Source organism: Mesoplodon densirostris, chromosome 20 (assembly GCF_025265405.1).
Source record: "Mesoplodon densirostris isolate mMesDen1 chromosome 20, mMesDen1 primary haplotype, whole genome shotgun sequence".
Classification (NCBI taxonomy): domain Eukaryota; kingdom Metazoa; phylum Chordata; class Mammalia; order Artiodactyla; family Ziphiidae; genus Mesoplodon; species Mesoplodon densirostris.
The window spans coordinates 21,786,443-21,809,280 of NC_082680.1; the positions used below are offsets into that span (position 1 = coordinate 21,786,443).

The following is a 22,838-nucleotide window of genomic DNA, read 5'->3' on the forward strand; positions in this document are numbered from 1 at the left end:
TATATATTTTCCTACTTACTTGGCATGCCTATTAAGTTTTGACTGGATGCCTGATATATTGAATATAATGTTGAATCCCGGATTTTGTCCTAGTCTTTTAGAGAGTATCAGGCTTTGCTTTGGCAGGCAGTTAGGTTACTTACTGAGCAGTTTGACTCTATCAGGGCTTGTCTTTAAGCTTCTGAAGGGTCTAAACTAGCCCAGAGTCCAGGGCTAGTTTACCTCACTACTAAGACATGACACTTCGGGGGTCTCTATAGCATACTCCGTTTGACAACCGTATTCAACAGTCTGCCACTCTGGCTCCAGGGAACTCAAATGATTCCTAGCCCAGTGTGAGCTCTGAAAATTGTTTGGCTTCCTGCTCCCCAATAATTGTTCCTTCCTGGTCTTGTGGAGTTTCACAGAACATATTCACTGATTTTTATTCAGCTAAAGATGCAAGGGTGCGCCTATGCAGATTTCTGAAGCTTTTTCTCCATAAACTCCGCCTCATAAATTCCAACCAACTTGGCCTCGCCAAATTCCCTAAAAAAAATCCCCATCTCATTTGTTTCTCTTCTCTCAGCTACAAAGGTCCGGAACTACCTGTCGTCCAATGTCTGAAAACAGTTGTTTCACATACTTTGTTTAGTTTCGTAGTAACTCCAGACCTATTGCTTCTTCTTGTCCAGCAGTGGGCGTCTCAAACGCCTTACGGAAAAACGTAGATTGTTTTATAAATGCTATTCTCTATGGCTAAAATTCACCTCTCTCTCGGATACTCCTCGCTTACTTCTCAGGAGACGGTGACGGGTCATTTCTTCTGGCGGCATCTCTAGGGACTACAGCCCGAACTCTGGCGTCACTTAAACCCCGCGCACGCAGCGTTCAGTTTCTCCCGCGCGCGCCTCCCCCCGGCTTCGCTCCTCCCATCTCTCCTTCTACCCACCGCCCGCCACCGCCTGCCTTGGCGGAGGCGCTGGCGTTCCGCGCGCCGCCTCACTGCGCCTGCGCGGCGTGTGGACGCCTCACGCTCCCGGAAGTGGGAGGCGTCCACACGAGTTTGTGTGGTAGCCGCCGCGGGAACGGGAGCCTGCTAATTTTTCAGCGGAGAAAGGCGAGGCTTTCGGGCTTGGCCGAGTGAGAGAGTGAGTGGTGGGCTCCAGCAGCTCTCTTCTTACGTGACACGCAGCATGGAGGATGAACAGAGTCACCAGCCCGGCGGCGAGGCCGTGGCTCCCGCGCGGCGCGGGTCGGCGTGCGGGGAGGAGGCGCAGCGCCCGAATCCTGAGGTGAGAATCCGCCCGCGCGCCCTTGTCTTCGAGCGTTTCCCTCAGGAACCTCAGCCCGTGCACCCTGGGGCCCCAGCCCTGGCCGCCTTCCCTGGCCCCAACTCCGGGAGCCTTTACTCGTGGGTGGTTGTCAGTAAGCCGCTTCTGGTCCCAGTTACTGTCTGGAAGGGAGTCAACAGTCCAGACGAGAAGTATGCGAACCGCGGTTTTATTAGCTCTGCGTGGGAACTCTGCTCTAAGCATTCTGGGCGCACGGTTACTGTTGTCATTCTGTGTAGCCCTAATGAGTAGCGGGTAGTTGATGTATTTAGAAATACCACCACAGCTCTAGCTGTGTCACTTCTTAAGACCTTTAAGCCCAGCTCCCAGCCTTGGCAAAAGGTGATTGTGCCTGTTAGCTGGAGCTTCGTCTCTGGTTTTCGCCCATTTACTCCTACCTCATATAAACGTACTGTATGAACGATACCCTTAATGAGTTTGGTAGCTCACCGATAGATCCTAGTTACAGTGGCAGAGTTATAAAAACCGTCTTAAAACTTCTTTATTCATCTTCTTTGATACATATAATTATTGTTGACTGGCGCTGCAGAGTGTGAACGATCTAATAACCGAATTGGTCATTTTCTATTAATAACATACAAATGCGGAGCACCTCAGAGTGTGGGTACTTGCAGGAGGTTTCCTAGCTCTTGCTCTTTCCGTCTACAGCCCATTCCCCACATAGCAGGTAGAATGAGCTTTTAGTAACATGAATCTGACCGGTTTCTCCCCTCCCGAGTCTTCAGTTTGCTGCCCACAGGACCTGGCTCCTTTCTCCATTGTTAACTGCACCTCGTACAACTCTTCCCTTTTGCTCTCAGGGCCCAGCATCCTCGGTTTTATGGCGGATGATCTTTCTTGTTAAGGGTCTTTGTGTGCTTCCTTTGCTGTGCATGCTCTCCCCCTGGGTCTTTTGCATAGTTATCTGCTTCGCCTTATGATATTACTTTCAAAGAGGCCTCCATGTCCCTTCTGTCTAAAGAACCGCTCTTGTACCCCAACATCCCTCTTCAGTTTGAGATACTGTCAAATAGCATCATCAAGTGAGTCGGTTTAAAATAATTTTAAAAACTTTATTTTTAATGAGAGAAGTGTGATTGAATACACTTCATTAGATTTGGAAGTCTTAAAACTTTGAGATATAGTGACTTAAGACCTGGGTTTATGTTCCTAGTTGATGTTAGTGACTATCGTATTTGTTAAAAACCTGTCGTTGGATACTTTTAATAAGTAATGATACAGTCCTTTTTTTTTCAGGCTCAAGTAAGCAAAATATTTTGTTGGATTTCAGCTAAGTAAATTTTCATTATCCTTGATGTCAACAAAATTGTTTCTGTAAACTAATAGGTGTTGTATTTTTATATTTTTAACCAAGTAGGTTCAAATTTCATCAGAACTCTTCTTTTGGAAGGATTGTAACCAAGTTTAATTCTGCTTCTAAGTTTGTTTGTTTGTTTTTTATGTGTAGATGCAAAGTCTTTTTTTTTTAAAATAGGTAATGAGCAGGTTTTCTTTTTTTTTTTTTTGGCAATAAAATAATGGAAACACTTCCAAAACATCTATTTTCCAAATGTTCTTGCCACAGAAGAGGTTTCTCTTGATAAGCAGTTACTTGCTAAGTTATTGTTAAAACATATTTTCTTTCATCTTGAAACAAATAGGGTTTATTTAAAAAAAAACAACTTTTAAGGATCAAGCTATTAATCCCTTTCTCATCACAGAAAATGGCAGCAATTTTGGAATACCATTTTGTAAAAGGAAATATGTAACTCATTTGTAAGTTCAGTAGCACTTTTAAGTACTTTACCAGAAGATAGTCAGCCTCCATTTGGTATAAAAGATTTTCATGGTCAATTCCATATTGTAAAGATTCTCTCATTTGAGATAATATTAACCATGCAACCATTTACTGGGACGTGTGAAAATTGCAAAATGTCACAGTATCATGAAGGTGAATATTCTCCCTTGTACTGTGGAGTCTGTCCCTACTTTCCTCATTGTATGGCTGGTACTTTGTGACATGTGACAGATGGACACAGACATTGGGGAGGGCACCATTATCAATCCATGTATTACTTAGTAAACTAATTTTGTGTTTTTGTAGATTAATAATACATACAGGGTTTTAAATATTTTCCTTCTGCTCCTTAGTGAGTTGTCTTAGTGGATTTTCTATGGAAACCATTAGTGTAGACCACAGTTTGTGAGGACTGGACCTTGACCATGTCCTAAACTTCACTGAAGGAAGAGGGCTAGGGTTGGACCTAGGAGAGGAAGCAGAACTTTCTTTATAGAAATCATGATTTGTAGCATATCTAGAAGAGGCCTAAGTGTTACTTGTGGGTAATATTTGTAGCTACAGTTCTAGATAAGAATTAAGCAAGTGAGTCAGAGAGAGGATTTAGCCAAGGAGAAAGTTTGCTTAAATTAAGTGAGGCATTTGTTTTGGTAGACAAACTCTTACTCATTGTTGACCTAATTTTAACCCAATTGAAGATGAAGTTTAAAATTCACTGTAAGTGTAAAGACAAAGGATAAATCAGGAATCCTGATTAAATGCTAATGATAAAGTAACCAGGCATCATAAATTTAATAAGGTATTGAAAGCTAATTATTTTCTTATCTTAGTCAAATATCCGTGTAATAAAGCTTTTAAAACATTGGTCAACAAGGAACTTCAATATAATTATTCTTCAAGGGACTTGCCTGGTGGCGCAGTGTTTAAGAATCCACCTGCCAATGCAGGGGACGTGGGTTCAAGCCCTGGTCCGGGAAGATCCCACATGCCACGGAGCAGCCAAGCCCGTGCGCCACAACTACTGAGCCTGCACTCTAGAGCCCACGAGCCACAACTGCTGAGCCTGCGTGCTGCAACTATGGAAGCTCTTGTGCCTAGAGCCCGCGCTCTGCAACAAGGGAAGCCACCGCAGTGAGAAGCCCACGCACCACAACGAAGAGTAGCCCCTGCTCGCTGCAACTAGAGAAAGCCCACACGCAGCAATGAAGAGCCAATGCAGCCAAAAAAATAAATAAATAAAATTAAAAATTATTCTTTAATTTATGGACAGTTCATACATTGGAATTCCTGTCCTCTTTCCTAAGAGGAGATGGGAGAGAGTAATTCTTAAGTATTGTAGCACAGTATCTGCAAAATGTGTGTTGCATTAAATTGAGAGCTAAGAGTGAGAAATAGTCCCTGAACCATTAGGATCAGTTCCAACTCAGGGACTGTGTCCTATCCATGGTTATCCCTCCTTAATCTGTCATTAAAGTTCACATGGGGACAATGTGGTAAGCTATAACTAAGTTAACAAGCTTTAGTATGGATTGCTAGTAAATTCCAAAGTATTTCTGAAAATTCTGAAACATACCTAATATTTGTAACATTGCACGTGGAAAATAACTTGTAAATGAATCTTTGGAACTTAACATATTAGTAATTTGGGACTACCTGTGGTGTGATTAGAATTGGATTATGTCTTCTTAACATGGATTTTCATTTAAGAAAGGAGAAAAGGTTTATAGTATAGTAACTATAGTTCTGAAAAACTGATATATGTGTAACTTTTGGAAATTGCTTGTTTTGGAACTGAATTTATTTCCTTCTTTGCCTTGGGTACTAGCAAGTTTTGAATCAGATTTCTGTTCCCTTTAATTTTTATATTGGCCAATTTCTGTTAACTTTGTGAAACGAAGTCAGGTTAAAAAATTCTCAGGAAGGCACTGATGTATACATGCGTAATGTTGTAAAAGTTTACTTAAAAATTGGTTCATTTGTAAATTTTAGAATACTGCTTGTGAAAAGGTCTGACCTACAGTCTGTGATGGTAATTAGTAAAGTTACCATTTATTAATAGCCATGGTGGGTATGGTGTCAGGAACCTAATATACTTGATCTCATTTAATCCTTATAATAATCTCTCCCAAATACTATTTATTATTACCAATACCAAATACCATTTGAGACAGTTATTACTATACCTTATTTTATAGATAAGGAAACTGAAGATCAGAGTAATAAGTAATTACCCAAGGTTATGCTACTATTCAACAATCAGCTGGCTCTGTACTGAGGTTGCTCTGACTCCCAAAACCAGTGCTCTTTTTACTTAGCTTCATTTCCTGTAAGGAACCTCGTGACTGAGAAGAGAGCAGGGTAAATTGTATTGGAAATACATCCTCCTTCTTCCTAAGCACTTTTTATTGAACATGTAGCACCAAGAGCCCTTAGGAGTTTGAATCTTGAAGATGTTTGTACTAATTATAAACTTTATATATATATGTATGTATTTTTTGTGTGTGTGGTAGAAAAAGCAGCGACGGAGACTTGATGGCCAAGAAACAAAAGGATCTAAGTTCATTACCTCCAGTGCAAGTGATTTCAGTGACCCAGTTTACAAAGAGATTGCTATTACGAATGGTTGCATTAATAGAATGAGTAAGGAAGAGCTCAGAGCCAAACTTTCAGAATTCAAGCTTGAAACCAGGTAATTAAAAATAACGTTTTAAAATTATAAAAGTAGTACATGTTCATCTAGAAAATCTTGAAAACACTGAAAAATATCTGTAATCCTATTATAAAGAGATAACCATTACTAACAATTCAAATAACAGCAGTAATTTACATTCTTACCCATGAATCCTTGTGTGACTCTGATTATTTCTGTCAGTCTTTTAGACAATAGAGTAGTATTGCTGAGTTAAAGTTGATGAATATTTTGATCATCTACCAGAAGTGTCTAGGAGTAGCTATCATTTTATACTGAGTATGTTTAAAAAATTTTTTTAGTTGATCATTTGGTTGATAGATAATTATAACTTATTAACGAGATTGAGTATTTTTCCTTTTTCTTGTTCATTTGTATTATTTTTATAAAGAAGATTTCTTTGAAACCAGGTAATTAAAAAAAAAACAACTTTCACCTACTAGGAAGTATTTTTTCTTCTGTTTTAGTTTCTAAAAATATGCAGTATGATAGTAAGCTGTATATTGTAACTGTATATTGAATGAGAAAATAATGCAGCTTAGCCAACTCAAGAGTGTGTATGTGTGCATGTGTGTGTATCTTCAATGAGATGTATACATACTTAAGTTTTAATAACTTTTTGTGAAACAAATCACTTTATTTTGACTTGGGGCATGGGGCAGGAATGACCTTTGGGATCCAGAAAAACATGTAGCTTCTTGATACACAAGAGAATTGCCAGGCATCTAGAAAAAAATAACTACAGGTAATAGAGGAAAACATTGTTTTGAGGCCCCCCTGAATCCTTATTCTCTCATAAGCAGTATTCCTCCTCTTTGCTTTAAAGTAGAGCTTCACTGCTTTTCAAAAGAGCACACATGTATTTTTTCCCCCTTCTCGATTGTCTACTCCATAATTTGTGAAGAAGATTTTTACCTCCTTTCCCCCGACTCTTTCTATTCTGGGAATACAACGTGTAGCCTACTTAAGATTTTCTGGGCAAAATGTGTGTTCTTCCCAGGTGTGAAGATCAGTTGCTCACTCCTGACTTATATGGGAGCTAGAGAGATCAAATATATGTTTATACGTTTAGTCAACAAACACTTACTGAATTGTAAGCACTTTACTAGGTAATAATGTTATAAAGGTAAAACAGATCTACTCCCTGTTTTGGAAATCTCAGCCTTTTAGGAAAATACACAAACCGATAATCTCAATACAGAGTGACCAGAGCTGCATTGAAGGTTTGGCCAAGTACAGCATGAGAATGCGGAAGAGTCTGTCTCAGGGATTCAGAAGTGACATTTGAATTGACTTAAAACAGAAAAGGGAGGGACAGGGTATTTGGGGCAAAAAGAAATCAAAACTCCTAATTTCTGTTTGTATATTTTCTGCTACGTGATCTTGCTTTCTCTTTGTACAACCAAAGCTATGGAACAGGAAAGCATGCCCCATTTTCAGGACGTGGCCTGTATTGTGTTTTGTCTGCAGTGTGCGGTGTACTGTGGGGAGGGGGAGCATCTGAAGAAGATGATGAAATGATAGGTCATAGCCTAGTGGTGAAGGAACTCTGTGCTAAAGTCTGCGTTTTACCTCGTAAGCAGAAGGGAGCCACTGAAGTATTTCAGCAGGAAGATGGTGCTAGTGCTTAGCTCTCGAGCAAGGTGAAGAATGAAGAGGAGGGCTGTGATAGGGGAGATGTTTGCCAGAGTCCAGGAAGCTACTGGGAGCCCCACCTGAGAGAATTCAGGAGAACCAGATTCTGTATGTTTCTCTGAGTTGGAATTGGCAGGAATGGTGATTGTTTGGATGTGGAGGGGCAAGGGGCAAGATGTTAAAGATGAAGTTTTCTCTCTGGAGTAACTGGTTGGTTATGTGTTTATGTTGCCATTAGGTTTGCAGACAGCCTTTTAGTAAATAACGTTTCACCTTTAGTAAACTATAGTTTCTTTAAAAAAAGAAAGAAAAATTAAGACAAAGTAATCCAAAGCTGTCACATGATGCAGAGGTCACGCACAATACCTTAATATGAAAGGAGTTGAGGGTTTCCTTCCTAGGTTTTGGCAGTTTGGAAAAATCTCAAGCAAATAAACATATTAACACATTTTGTCTTAAAACAACTTGCTGGTTAATTATCAGGATTTTTCATGGATAAGATTCCTTTTTAGTGGTAGTTTAGAAAGGAGAACAAAAGGTTAGAAACATTTTTTCTAACGGTCACTAATTGGTGATGGGGCCAAAATGCCTTCCTCATCACTTACCATTAGTTACAGTTTTTAGATCCTCTTATTTTTACTACCATTTTGTATTTGCAAGCCCTTACAGGACTCAACCAAGTAACAGTGAAGGAAGTCTAAGGAATGGTTGCAACTTCTGATTTTTTGAAGTAATATATACTGTTGGACGAACGAATGTGACCGCCTTTACCCACCATTGTCATAAATTTAGAACAACTTTGCCCCACCTCCCTTTTGTGGAACGTATATTTTAAAAATACCTGTAAAACAGAAGTCTCCTGAATCCAGTTCTACCCATGGTAAATTAAGAAATCTAATTGCAATTAAGAATCTACTGACTATGACAATGTTCTTCTGGACATGGTTTATTCTAGGGTCTCCTAAATTAGTTTTCCTAGTTAAATAGCTAAGAGACATTCAACTTTATATACTGCTAGGCTCATAATGCTTTCAAATTCACGTGGATTTTTTTAGTTGTCTAACTTACAAAAACCAAAAGAAAGGAAAGAGAGAGCATACTATGTTCAATTTTCCTGAATTTTCATTCTCTGAAATTTGTGTTTGGTCAGCAGAATAATTCAGTATTAATTTCGGTTTTTGTATCATGTATGTCATCTTATTATATAAGGCAACAGGGCTGTGTAGGTAGTGTATGCCGACAAAGGTTATGGTTTGAAAGACCAATATATATTTTATATATTGTACTACAAAAATGAAAAGTTACGTGTGGATTAAAATATTGATGCTGGGGCTTCCCTGGTGGCGCAGTGGTTGGGGGTCCGCCTGCCGATGCGGGGGACGCGGGTTCGTGCCCCGGTCCGGGAGGATCCCGCGTGCCGCGGAGCGGCTGGGCCCGTGGGCCATGGCTGCTGGGCCTGCGCGTCCGGAGCCTGTGCTTCGCAACGGGAGAGACCACGACAGTGAGAGGCCCACATACCGCAAAAAAAAAAAAAAAAAAAAAAAATATTGATGCTGTATTAAATGTTCTGTTTTAATTCTTTGCTAAATTAGCTTTGCTTTCTTTACATTTATTTTGGCTAACATTTGCTAAATTATGCTGGGATAATGCTGTCAGTGTTCAACCCAGTGCCAGCAGGTAAGAGTTCAAATTCTTGCCTGTAAAATTCACCTAAGCGTTAATTTTATTCTTATTTTCCTTAGAGGTGTAAAGGATGTACTAAAGAAGAGACTGAAAAACTATTATAAGAAGCAGAAGCTGATGTTGAAAGAGGACAATTGTGCTGACAGTTACTACGACTACATTTGTGTTATTGACTTCGAAGCCACTTGTGAAGAGGGTAACCCACCTGAGTTCATACATGAAATAATTGAATTTCCTATTGTTTTACTGAATACTCATACCTTAGAAATAGTAAGTGAATTGTTTTAATTTTATTTTTAGCAGCAGCTATTCTGGGGTTGGCTACTAAGGTCCCATTTGCTGTTTCAGCTAGAATTAGAATTCTAAAGAGGGGGTGTTTGCTCTTGCTGCATAGTTGATAGATGGGCTATAATAAAATAATTTCAGAGTCTGCTCCTCTCCTTTTCCAGTAGCTAAAACAAATAAACAAACAAAAAAAAACTGATGCCTGGTCCTCATCCCAGAGATTCTGATTTAGTTGTTCCATGGGGCCCCTGGCATTAGCATTTTTTTTTTTAAAGCTTCTCAGTTGGTATCAGTCAGGGTTGAGAAACCACTGTGGTAGACTAATGTATACTCTGATCTATAAAAATGATAAGGTATAGAAATTACCTTTCAACTTAAAGCTAGTTAGCTTTCTGGTGAAAAGTTTATGGGGGGAGCAACTCTTGTAACCTTGGCTTCTAAGCCATATAACATATTTGCTTTAGAGACTCATCGTCAGTGCGTTGTTACTTTAGGAACTCAGCAAGATCCCTCCAAATTAATACTGTTTGCCTTGTAAATCCTGAACAAGGATAGTAACAGCTCATCTACCCAGAAGTACCACGTCTGTGGTATCCCCAGTTGCCACCGACACACTGGGAGTAAGCATAAAAAGTCTTGGTGCGGGCCTCCCTGGTGGCGCAGTGGTTAAGAGTCCGCCTGCCGATGCAGGGGATACGGGTTCGTGCCCCGGTCTGGGAGGATCCCATATGCCGCGGAGCGGCTGGGCCCGTGAGCCATGGCCGCTGGGCCTGCGCATCCGGAGCCTGCGCTCCGCAACGGGAGAGGCCACAACAGTGAGAGGCCCGCATACCACAAAAAAAAAAAAAAAAAAAAAAATATCCAGAACCCAGCCACTTAACCACACTGCTGTGACTGTAGTCTGAGTCCCACTCATTTCTTGTCTGGATTTGCTGCTTTTGTTCATCATTTAACCAGTCTCTGTTTCTATCCTTATTCCCTGCAGCCAATTCTCAACCTAGTGACCAGAGTGATCCTTATAAAATATAAGTCAGAGCATTTCACTCCTCTGCTCATGACTCTTTTATGGCTCCCCATTTAACTCAGAGTAAAAGTCATATTCCTTATATGATCTGGCTTCTTGTTACCTGATTGCACCATATTGACCTGCTTGCTGTTTCTCAGAAATTCCAGGCATGCTCCACCCCCTCACCTCCCAGAGCTTTAGCTCAAATTCCCTTCCTGCAGAGATCTTGCTGCTAATTCCCTTCCTCCCTCCTGTCCTCCCTTCCTTCCTTCCTTCCTTCCTTCCTTCCTTCCTTCCTTCCGGGCATTCCTTAACTCTTGCCTTCTAAATAAAGTCTAACTGGTTCTCTGTGCAATAGTGTAGCTTGAATACCCCACAGACCCAATGTTTCTGATCCCTCTTATCTACTCTACTTTTTAAGAACCCTCATCACCTTTTAACTTACTATGTAATTTATTTAAGTGATTATTAAATATTTGGTCAATGAATGCATAGTCCTGTGGCATCATTCTGTTGAAAGTATTAAATAGCAAATACAATTTTATTAATGTCATACTTAGTAGTACCTGCTTATAATGGTAAGGGAAGTTGCAGCATATATTTTTTAAAAGGTTTTCATTTAAAATTATGAAACAAAATACTGATATTTAAAAGGATAGACTTCATTTATCTATGACATTCAGTTAAGTAGAATTTTTCCTTTTGCAATATGTCTGGTAAGTAAAGAACCTCTATAACTTTTGAAGTTGAAATGTTCTTTGCTGTTCTTTTACTCTTTTATAATTGTTTGTAACTATTGATAATTCATCTGCTTAATACACTAATGTATAAAAAGAATTTTATAAACATGATTTTTATTAATTTTTTAATCTACTATAAGTAATATTCTTTGTCTTTTTCTCCATAGCTACCTAGTATTAATAATTGCTGCCAATAAATCTTTAGGCTTTGAAATTGTCCTTAATTTTTAACAAGTGACTTAGTGTGATCTGGTTTAGGGAGGCAGCATTGGGCCAGAGGAAAAAATGCTTAGAGACCTGAGCCTGATGATAACCATGCCGTCTTACTGAGTTCACAAAATTGTTGTGAGCATAAAATACGAAGGCAATCATGAAAGCTTCTTGAAGAGGTTAAACATTGCTAAAATAATTAGTAAGGGCTTCCCTGGTGGCGCAGTGGTTGAGAGTCCGCCTGCCGATGCAGGGGACACAGATTCGTGCCCCGGTCCAGGAGGATCCCACATGCCGCGGAGCGGCTGGGCCCGTGAACCATGGCCGCTGAGCCTGCGCGTCCGGAGCCTGTGCTCCGCAACGGGAGAGGCCACAACAGTGAGAGGCCCGCGTACCGCAAAAAAAAAAAAAAAAAAAAATTAGTAGTATTATTGCCCTTTAAATTACTGCATATCATATAGTTAAATTTTGATTATTCAGAATTCAGTTTAGTGGAATCTTAATATAAAAATAAGGACTAGTCAGGAGTAAATGGGAGAGCAGGAATCTGAACTAATTTAGTTGTAACTGCAGACTGGCATTTCTTCAGCATACTATGTTATTTAAAAAGCTATTAATATCTTGAACTAGAGGTTGCATTAATAGGCTTTACAGTTTCAAAATATTATAAACAAAATCATTGACATTTTGTTCCTCTGGTTAAACTTTGGTTTGAAGACTTGCTTTCAGGTACTTGTTCTATCTTAAACTTTTTTAAACTATGAAGCATAATTTTTTAATTAAAAAATTAGAGTACTTTGGGAATAGCACATTATCCTTAAATTGTTAAAACTCTAGACAGGTCTGTGCCTTGAGCCATCTATAAGATTACAACCTTATGTGGCTGACATAGTCACGTTATGTATCATGTATCTTAGGTCATAGAAAATACTTTAACTTGCTGTCCTTCCCTTGTAGGAAGATACATTTCAGCAGTATGTGAGACCAGAGATTAACACACAACTTTCTGACTTCTGCATCAATCTAACTGGAATTACTCAGGTTATAATTCTGTGTTCCTTTTTCTAGAGTTTGAAAGAAGTTTTGAAATTAGGGATTTATTTCATAGTTTAAAAAAATTATTGTTGTAAATAATTAAATGTGATACTTTCCTTGCTTGGTAAAGATCTTTTGTATTGTAATATTTTAAAAATAGAAAAGCACATTTTACACCTGCTAAGATTTTTTTTCAACCTTTCCTTTTAAGGAGTTGTAATCATTTCATTTGTATGGAGCATTAGTGAAGGAAATGTTAGTTACCATATTGAACTTGGAGATGAAGTTTTAAAATGTATCTGTTACAACCTGATTTTATATATAGCTTAATTTTTTTTAGGCCTCTGATTTTTGGTTGTATTCTAATGTGGTAGGCCCTTTGTTCATTTATTTAGTTCCTTTATTCATTCATTCAACAAATATTTGAGGGCCTGCTATAATATTCAGTATTGGCCAAGCTACGATGCATACAAAGATGGTCAAGGCAGTCTCTCTCCTCAGCTCACTTAACAGTCTGTAAGTCAGGGGGACAGACAGAAAAAAACACTGGTCACAGTATGGTTAGGAAGACTGACAGTGTTTCATTAGGGTGTCATGGGCATCTGTAGAAAGACCTCCCTCTGACAGAGGGAAGGGAGGGCTGTCCTGGACAGTACTCAAGTTGGTGAACTTGGGCTGAGTCAACGATAGGTAAATAGGTAGAAAAGAATGACTGGGCAGGCATTTCAGGTGTGAAGGGCAAAACTAAGTGGTTCGGGATGGTTCAGGTGTATTATGGGCTAGTGAGAAACTGGTCGCACATAAAGCTAAAGTGATAGAGGCGAGCTAGATCATGAAGGGTCTTGTGTGTCTTTTTGTCTGGAAGACCTTGGGGAGTGTTTGGAGGATTTTAAGTATGCGAGTGATGTGATGGATCATTCAGATGGGTAGTATATTCTGGAACGATGTGAGCTTCGAGATAGGGAAACCAGTGTAGAGGGCTGTGGTTTTCAGCTGAGGAGAGATTTCCCTTTTCTCCCCTCTGGAGAAGCAGTAAGCCACTAGGTTGAGGCCTGAAAAAAGAGAACCCCTGAGGATGATTTTAAATCTTAATCTGGGGAGGATTATATACTTCAGTTGAAAGCAGTCCCTAATACTTGGCTATAAACAATTTTTAATTGTCTTAAAAATGGAATTTTAGGTGAATCTTAGCCTAGGAAACCATGAAGAGTTTAAAAGATCATAGTCAAGACTTTCTCCTACTGTTTCTTTCCCTCCAGTGTTTGTTTCTGGGAAGGACTACATGTAACTACCCAGATTTTTATATATTTTACTTTCATATCCTCAGGATCAGGTAGACAAAGCTGATACCTTCCCTCAGGTACTGAAAAAAGTCATTGACTGGATGAAATTGAAGGAATTAGGAACAAAGTATAAATATTCCATATTAACGGATGGGTAAGTATTTAGGAAATTTATCTTTTTTAATCTTTTAATCTTTTTAAGATTAAAGATGTCCTAACTCATCCAACTTTTAGAATAACCACAAAAACTATTATTTACTAAAGGAGTCCCCACAACAGACAGTAGTTTTCCTTTTACATTCTTATTCCTGGTTAAATTTTAAGTCCTAGACGTCAGAGAGAGGAGGGAAAGCAGAGATAACAGTCTGATCCAGTGCTAGAAGATTAAATATTAATGTATAAAACTTAAATGACTTTACTGAAACGCTGTTTTTATCAGGACACTTCCTTGCTCAAGAAAGTCCAGGCTCTTCAGTCTGGCTTTCAAGGCTCTGTTGTCTAATCCCACCCTGCCCGTGTAGCCTAATCCTCCTGCCGTTTTTCTTTTTTACTCCAGTCAGGCTGGCCCATGAACCACACGGTTTATCCTTCCTCTCTGTACCCACACAGCTTTCCTCTCTGCTGGAAGGTTCTCTTCCTTGACTCTTCTTTATTATTACCCAGAGCCTACCTCATATTTTATTTTGGACACTACAACTCACATTGACCTTTTTCTTGAAGGCTTACAGCCTCTGATATGTACCATTCATGTTGGCATCTGACTAAATATTCTGATATCTAAACTTTATGTGTGTAAGACTTAGGTTTGCAAGGAGATTAAAACTCCATTCAGAGCAAGGATTGTTGCTACTTGGTAGTCTTTCATATTGCTTACTATAATGCTGAGCTCAAAATTATGCTCCAGAAGCATTAGTTAAATGAAAAGCCAAGTGGAGAGATGAGAGAGATTATAACAGGATTAACAGCATTGTGCTGAGGCACCTCCTATACCCTGTGCTATTAAGGTTGAAGAAGAAAGTCCTAATGAACTTCTGTTTCAAATTGTGGACAAAAGCTGAGGTGTCACCTAAGTGAAGGGTTTAGAGGCCCTAAGGTGCAGTAGGAGAAGAGCATTGAATTTAGGCCCATCATAATTGTGCTTAAAAATGGAAGTTTGGGAAAATGTTGATGGGCCTCTTTAGAAATCTGTTCCTGATTTTCAACATGAATGAGCAGTGTTCGTGCTAAAGTCACAGGTGTTTCTGTCATAACATGGTGTGTGCAATTCTGTAAAAAACCTCACATTCTGGGACAGATCATTCAAAATCTGTGCAATTTTGCAACCAGAGGACTCACAAAAACAATAATTGATACCCCCAGAAATAACTTGGACAGCCCAGGCAAGCTTGCCGGGGTCTGTAGAAGGCACCTCAGAGGATGTTACAAAGGCACAGAAGCCAGAGGATTGTGGGGGCAGGTGCTTGTTTTTAATTTTCTTAAAAGTACTCCTGTTGCTGGCACAGCGGCCGAGTTGAGAGCTTTTTCTTTCCCGCTGAAGGTTATAATTTCTACTGCTGCAATTCTGACTCCCTTTGCCGAGGAAAAACCACATATGAGGCAACATAATTTCTACATGATACAGCCAGGATTCTCCTACTTAACTACATAGGTGGATTCGAGTTGTAGAAACATATGTTGTGGCAGAGCAAATTGCATTCTAACTGCTTGATATCAGCTGCGTTTGTTTCTCTCAAGTATTTTGTTCATTTGTTTGTGTTTTTTGTTTTATTTCAAAGCATACCCTCAAGGAACTTCCTAATGTGATAAACTTGGCATTTAAAGTAAGCTGAGCGGGCCTCCCTGGTGGCGCAAGTGGTTGAGAGTCCGCCTGCCGATGCAGGGGATACGGGTTCGTGCCCCGGTCTGGGAGGATCCCATATGCCGCGGAGCGGCTGGGCCCGTGAGCCATGGCCGCTGAGCCTGCGCGTCCGGAGCCTGTGCTCCGCAACGGGGGAGGCCACAACAGTGAGAGGCCCGCATACCGCAAAAAAAAAAAAAATAAAAATAAAAAAAAAATAAAGTAAGCTGAGCAGTTATTTTAGAGTTGTAAAAAAAAAAAAAAAAAAAAAACTCAACAAGATAGAGGTGTGCCTAGGTAATCAGAACCATAAAAATGGTCAAGATGAGCCCAATAAGAATTAGTTTGTCAAAAAAAATTTTAATATATCCAACTTCCACTTTGCTATTTAAAGTTTGTTTTTGAGTTATTATTTTGGAGGAAGAGAAGTTAATTTTCTAAGCTTGGTGTTGTGTGTGAATATAAGAAAGGTGATGTGTAAATAAAAACAAATAGAATGACTTAAAATCCTCATTTTTAAGAATGGTATAGCATTTATTTAATCCAGATTTTTTTCCTCTTTTGCTTTAAGTTCATGGGATATGAGTAAGTTCCTGAACATTCAGTGCCAGCTAAGCAGGCTCAAATATCCACCTTTTGCCAAAAAGTGGATCAATATTCGAAAGTCATATGGAAACTTTTACAAGGTAAGATTTCTATATTGATTATACTGCTCTTGATAAATTTATTATATTTTGCATGTACATAAAGTTACGATTTACTAGGTGCTTTTCACAGAAAAAGGTCGTATAATTAGTTGTTATTCTTCAGATTCCAAATAGTTATGTTCATCTGAGTTTAGAAAAATAAGGTATATTCCTCACTCAACCTGTTACTTAAATAGGGTAACTATATATGTATGATCTTCAGTAACAGAGGTTTGAAACTGTAGGGGTATTCAGTATATGGATTGTTTGTGGAACAGATGCTCCCCACTGATTTTTCATTTTAATTTTATCAAAGTTAATACATGTGTGTAGTGTAAATTTTTAAAAATGATATTGCAAGTCTCATAAGAAATGGCAGTCTTCCACCATGGCCCTCACCAGTACTGGTTCCTATTCTCCCAAACACTTTTAACTTTTTAAAGTTGTTTCTTCTCATATTAACCTTCCTGTTTCCAGATTATATATTTATGCTATTTCTTGAATTTTCAGTCTGAGGTATCTATTGAGTTCCTGCAATGCAAAGTGAAGATTCAGCACCATTAAACAGCTACCATTCCTGCCTGTCCTTCCCCTCCCTGCATCTTTCTTAGTTATGTTAGCTTTATAATCAAATCATTATTCGGTGTTTACATTTCTAATGATTATGGAGAGTGTTCACTTTTCCCCAGATTTAATAATTGATTTCTTTAGCTGTTTTCTTATGCTGTTACTCTCCATTCAAACTGAAAATCACTTTTCAGTACTCAAAACGCTCAGGTGGTGTGTCAGTTTTTCTTTTTTCTTTTTCTTTTTTTTTCCTTTTTTACCTTGGAGACTAGGTTTCTGGAACCTTTAATCCTGTTCTAATATGAACTGTTCTTCAGGCTTCTTCAAAAATCATCCTAGAAGATTTCCTTTGCTTCTCTATCACATGTTAGATCTTGGGTCATCTTTTTCCCTTTACAACCACATTTTGGTAAAGCACATCCTTTCCTGAGAAAAGGTGCTTTTCTCTCAAAACATTTTTTGTTTGTTTTTTTGTTTTAGCATTTTAAAATTGAGAACTATGTGTACAGAAAAGTGGATTTTGACAGATTGTTTTTAGAGTGAAATCCCTTGTAAATTCCACCCACTTAACCCTCTTCCTTCCTCCCAGAGCTCCTGTAATCCATACTTTCATGGAGATAATTTTCTTGTTTTTCCTTACAGCTTTATTTTTTTATTATTATTTTTATACATCTTTATTGGAGTATAATTGCTTCACAATGCTGTGTTAGTTTCTGTTGTACAACAAAGTCAAGCAGCCATATGCATACATATATCCCCATATCCCCTCCCTCTTGAGCCTCCCTCCCACCCTTCCTTATAGCTTTAATATTTATATGTTGATCCTTATAGCATATGGTTTAGTTTTGCCTGTTTTTGAAAATGATATAATTAGCATCATACTGGCTGTATTGTTTATTTTGCTTTTTTCCTCAACATTATATTTTAGATTCATCCTTCTTGTGTATATAGCTGAAGTTCATTTATTTTACTCCTGTGTAGAATTCCATTGTGTTGGTTTATCTACTTAGGGTGGTTTTTGGTTTGGGGCTTTTTATGAACAGTGGTGCTATAAACATTCCTGTGCATATCTTCTGGTGCCTTGCTTGCTCATTTCTCCAGAGTATAAGCCTAGGAGTTGAATTGCTGGGTTATAGAATACGTACCACATTGAGATTACTTGATAATGCAAAAATTGTTTTCCAAAGTGGTTGTACCAGTTGGCACTCTCAACAAGAAGAGTGTGTGATTTACTATTGCTCCACGTCTTTGCCAGCATCTGGTATTGCCAGTCATTTAAAATGTTTGTAAGTGTGGTGGATGTGTGATGACATCTCATTGAGGTTCTGTTTTGCATTTGCCTAATTACTCATGCAACTGAGCTGCTTCTCCTATGTTATTAGTCATTTGGATTTCTTTCCTTTGATTATATTTGGTAAATATTTTTTCCTTTTCTGTGGATTTTTCACTAATTTTGTGATTTCTTAAAAAAAGTTGGTTATGAAAAATTACAAACATACACAAAAGTAGGCAGATACAGTGAACTCTCATGACTCAAGTTTCAACAGTTAGTAACTCATGACCAACATTGTTTCATCTATAACCCTACCCACTTTCCCTTTTCCTTATTATTTTGAAGATCTTAAACATTATTTCATTTGCTTTTTAAACATTTCATTATGTAACCCCCAAAAGATGACTCTTTTAGAAAACATAACCATCACACCATTATCACACCTAAAAAAATTAACAGTAATTCCTTAATGTTATCAAATCATCATAAATATCATAAATATTTTGTTTTCTTTTACCATTTGTGTGTTGAATGAGGATCAGAATAAAGTTCACACATTTGCAGTTGCGTGACGTGTCTCGTAAGTTTAAAATTTTTTTTATTATTTTTTAAAATAAATTTTATTATTTTTGGATGCGTTGGGTCTTCACTGCTATGTGCGGGATTTCTCTAGTTGCGGTGAGTGAGGGCTACTCTTTGTTGCTGTGCGCAGGCTTCTCATTGCAGTGGCCTCTCGTTGTGGGGCATGGGCTCTAGGCACGTGGGCTTCAGTAGTTGTGGTGCGTGGGCTTCAGTAATTGTGGCTCGCGGGCTCTAGAGCCCAGGCTCAGTGGTTGTGGCGCATGGGCTTAGTTGCTCCGCCGCATGTGGGAACCTCCTGGACCAGGGCTCGAGCTTGTGTTCCCTGCACTGGCAGGCAGATTCTTAACCACTGCGCCACCAGGGAAGCCCCAAGTTTTTAAATTTATAAATTCCTTTCCCGCCTCCTTTTTTCCCTTTAGCAGTTTTTTTCACCCCCCAAGAACCTAAGCCATTTGTCCTGTAGAGTTTCCCATAGTCTGGATTTTGCTTGTTGTATCCTGTGATATAGTTTCAAATGTGCCTCTGTCCTCTGAATTTCATATAAATTTGTAGGGGCTGATCAGCTTTAGATTCTTTTCATGCTACAACTCCCAGGTGGTAATGCGTTCTTATGTAAGGGGTCTTTCTCCAACCTTTAACTTAGAGGAATAATTTACTTATTCTAAGAATAATTATTAACAATTACTAAAACCATAAAAGAATTTTCAGGTCTGCGTAAAAACATCTACAGCTCATAGTACATTAGAGTGATCAGAAAGTTGTAGATACGTTAAGGCAGAATTGCCAGTGCTTTTTTGAGTAGAGAATTACATTTTTCTGTGGATCTGTTTATATTGGTCAGTTTCTTAGGCTGCTCTTTTCTGGGTGGTTTCCCCCCTTTGTACTAGATACCAATTATAATGCTGATTAGTAGTGTAAGTTGAGGAAACTTACATTTTCCTTTTAAAAAATTTTCTTCTCCTCTTCCCATTTGTGTATTATATTCTTCGGAGAAATGTCTATTCAAGTTCTTTAAATCAGGTTGTTTGCTTTTTTTGTTGTTTTAGGAATTCTTTGTATATTCTAGATGGTAATCCCTTTTCATGTATGTGATTTGCAAATATTTTCTTCCATTCTGTGGACGGCCTTTTAACTCTGTTGATAGTGTCCTTTGATATATAAAAGTTATAAATTTTGTCAGTCAAGTAAAATAATACATTACAGAAAAATACCATGCCAAAAAATTAGTTTGGGTTAAATTTAGATGTTCAGAACAATGCATTTCCTTCCATAAATGATTTGTTAAGTTATAAAACTGCAAACTTTTTAGATGTTTTAAGGATTCCATCTGTTTATATGTATTTTTTATCTAAAACTCTAAGATCATTTTTTTAAAGCTCTGAAGGTTTATTTATTTGCTTCATTTGACCCGAGAGTATTTGCCCTTTGCCTAACTTTATTTGGCTATTACTGTTCATTTTCAGCTTATTTTTCCACTTCACAATGACTTATAGAATACTAAAGAATTATTTACTGAGCTGTTTATTTTTCAGGTTCCTAGAAGCCAAACCAAGCTGACAATAATGCTTGAAAAACTCGGAATGGATTACGATGGGCGGCCTCACAGTGGTCTCGATGACTCTAAGAACATTGCCCGAATAGCAGTTAGAATGCTGCAGGATGGGTGTGAACTCCGGGTTAATGAGAAGATGCATGCAGGGCAGCTAATGAGTGTGTCCTCTTCACTACCAATAGAGGGCACTCCAGTGCCACAAATGCCGCATTCCAGAAAATAACAGCATTTTTGTGCTTTTGCCCGTGGATCATTCACTCTAACTGGAGCTGCTACAAAGAGGTAGCAGATGAATACTTACTGAATTAGTCCTGCAGTGCAAAATTTAAGCACCTTAAACATTTAAAATCTTATCACAGTTATAGATATATGCATAGGTATGTGAACAGATTCTGTGGGGAGGGCATATTGAATTCTTTGTTGAATTCTTTGTCACCAGCACTTTTGATATGAGCAGTATTTGTTACACAGTAACAGTTCCTGCTTAGAACTGAATTTTATAATTTAAGGTGTCCAAGATGTGTTCCTTTTGGTTTTAAAATACAGAGGTTTATTGGCTCTCCCCTTGAATGTCATACCTTATTGATGTTAAAATATATAATGTGTTTCTACATTAACACATCATTAGATCAGATCATTTCTTAAAATGCAGAAAAGATTGGAAAGGTGGGCCTTATCTAGCCTTTGGGTTTTAAGAATGTCAGTGTCCTTTTGATTTTTGAAATGTGTATGTGAAGGTCAGTTGTGAGTGGTGAATTTCATAAAGTACTTGGTACACATATCTGCCTTTGTTTTTTTTTTTAATTTATAATTGGAAGATTCATGATAGATTATAAGGTCTGATTAAAAATTCAATTACTGATGAGGTTAATGGAAATTCAAAAGAAAATACCATTTAAAGGAATATAAGGGCTACAGCTTGAACTTTATAATACATAGATAAATCATTGGGGTTTTTTGGATTTGGTTTTTTGGTTCCCCTCCCCCTTGTGACATATATCTATCTGCCTTGTTTCTTAAATCTAAGAGACCATGCTTTGAATTAGATTTAAAATTAAAGGTCACCACTTAATTTTGCATTTGTATTCAACATTATGAGTGAGGTTAGTAAAGTCGAATAATGCTGTCTACCATATCTTACATTTCTATTACTAAAAACTGATTTTACATAGTGACCACTAAATGTTGAATAGTTAATTCTTAACTAATTCTAAAAACAAAAATGTGTTTATGGAGTTGAGAAAGTAAAACTCTCCTTATCTAGAAGCTAAAAATACATGTTTTCAGAATTGGATTTCCCCCTATAGCTTTCCTAGAACAATTTCATTAACATTGTTTGCTTCTTTTCATTTACTTCATAATAGTAATTGTGATGCTACTTTATTTTAATGATTTATACATTATAATCAAATGAATTTTATAGAGGTCTTCCAACCCTGGTGCATAGGAGAAAAGTAGGCATTTTTCTTGGTATGAGAATTCTCCACACAGTACTGTAGCTTTTTTTTTTTTTTTTTTTTTTGCGGTACGCGGGCCTCTCACTGTTGCGGCCTCTCCTGTTGCAGAGCACAGGCTCCGGACGCGCAGGCTCAGCGGCCATGGCTCACAGGCCCAGCCGCTCCGCGGCATGTGGGATCCTCCCGGACTGGCGCACGAACCCGTGTCCCCTGCATCGGCAGGCGGACTCTCAACCACTGCGCCACCAGGGAAGCCCAGTGCTGTAGCTTTTTAACTTAAAAGAATGAATTTCTGCCTTTGAGCAGTAGTTATAGAATCAGCATAATAAAAAAATAAGTGGATAACAGAAGGCACAAGGGTGGACAAAATACACATTATAGTAAAACAAGGACATCTAGATGTTTTAGGTTTAAACAGAAAACTCTTGGGGTGAAACGGATATATGCTAAGATTTTTGTGAATCCCAAATGGCACCATACAATATACCATAAAGTATTACTGGACGTTTTAAAGCATTTCCTTCACATCCTTACAGAGGTACTGTGCCAGGGCCAAGTAGCAGAAAATAGGAAATCACTAGTGAGGTGTGGATGCTGGGCAGTCCACTCACACTCCCTAGGTGACTTTCCCACATAGCCACCTCGCTGTAGAATTCGAATTCACCAGCTTCCAGGGTTGCTCACAAGAGCTAAAAACTGCAAGTGGGAAATCTGACTATGACAAGGAACTACTACATTGCCCTCCTCCTTTATTTTGTTTTTAAGTCAAGCTGCTAATCTTTTTGCCTGTTTTTCTTTTTGCCAAGTACCAACAAGCTCATTTTATATTTCTTTTTAAGACCTTCAACATTATAAGCTCTCAATATCCTTTTGGCTCAACCAAATATTTTATTTGGTGATGCTTTACTGTCCTGATTCATTTTTTAAACTTTACTGAGGAATAATCGACCAATATAATGTATATGTTTAAGTATAAATGTAGTGATTTGATGCACATTGTGGAATGGTACCAAGATCAGTTGACACACATATAACCTCATATAGTTAGCTTTTTTTGTGTTTGATGGTGAGAATGCTTGAGGTCTACTCTCAGCAATTTTCAGGTATACAGTACGGTACTATTAACCATAGTCATAATGCTGTATGTTACATCCTCAGAAAGTATTCTTTGTATAACTGAAAATGTGTATCCTTTGACCTATGTTGC

At 38.3% G+C, this 22,838-nt stretch overlaps 1 protein-coding gene across 1 annotated transcript; it reads left to right on the plus strand.

Annotated features, from left to right (window-relative positions):
- The first annotated feature begins 1,026 nt into the window (after positions 1 to 1,026).
- Positions 1,027 to 20,935, plus strand: ERI1 (exoribonuclease 1). The gene is made up of 7 exons (XM_060085788.1): positions 1,027 to 1,274; positions 5,622 to 5,800; positions 9,178 to 9,388; positions 12,317 to 12,400; positions 13,722 to 13,831; positions 16,086 to 16,200; positions 20,155 to 20,935. The coding sequence occupies exons 1-7, from the start codon at positions 1,176 to 1,178 to the stop codon at positions 20,395 to 20,397; spliced, it is 1,041 nt and encodes a 346-aa protein (XP_059941771.1). The 5' UTR covers positions 1,027 to 1,175; the 3' UTR covers positions 20,398 to 20,935.
- The last annotated feature ends 1,903 nt before the right edge of the window (positions 20,936 to 22,838 follow it).

Bases quoted from the DNA above. Each gene is read 5' to 3' on its own strand.
- ERI1 (XM_060085788.1), top strand. From the start codon at position 1,176: ATGGAGGATGAACAGAGTCACCAGCCCGGCGGCGAGGCCGTGGCTCCC. The intron at 5,801-9,177 runs GTAATTAAAAAT...TATTTTCCTTAG, and splicing joins GAATTCAAGCTTGAAACCAG to AGGTGTAAAGGATGTACTAA. The intron at 13,832-16,085 runs GTAAGTATTTAG...TTTTGCTTTAAG, and splicing joins TATTCCATATTAACGGATGG to TTCATGGGATATGAGTAAGT.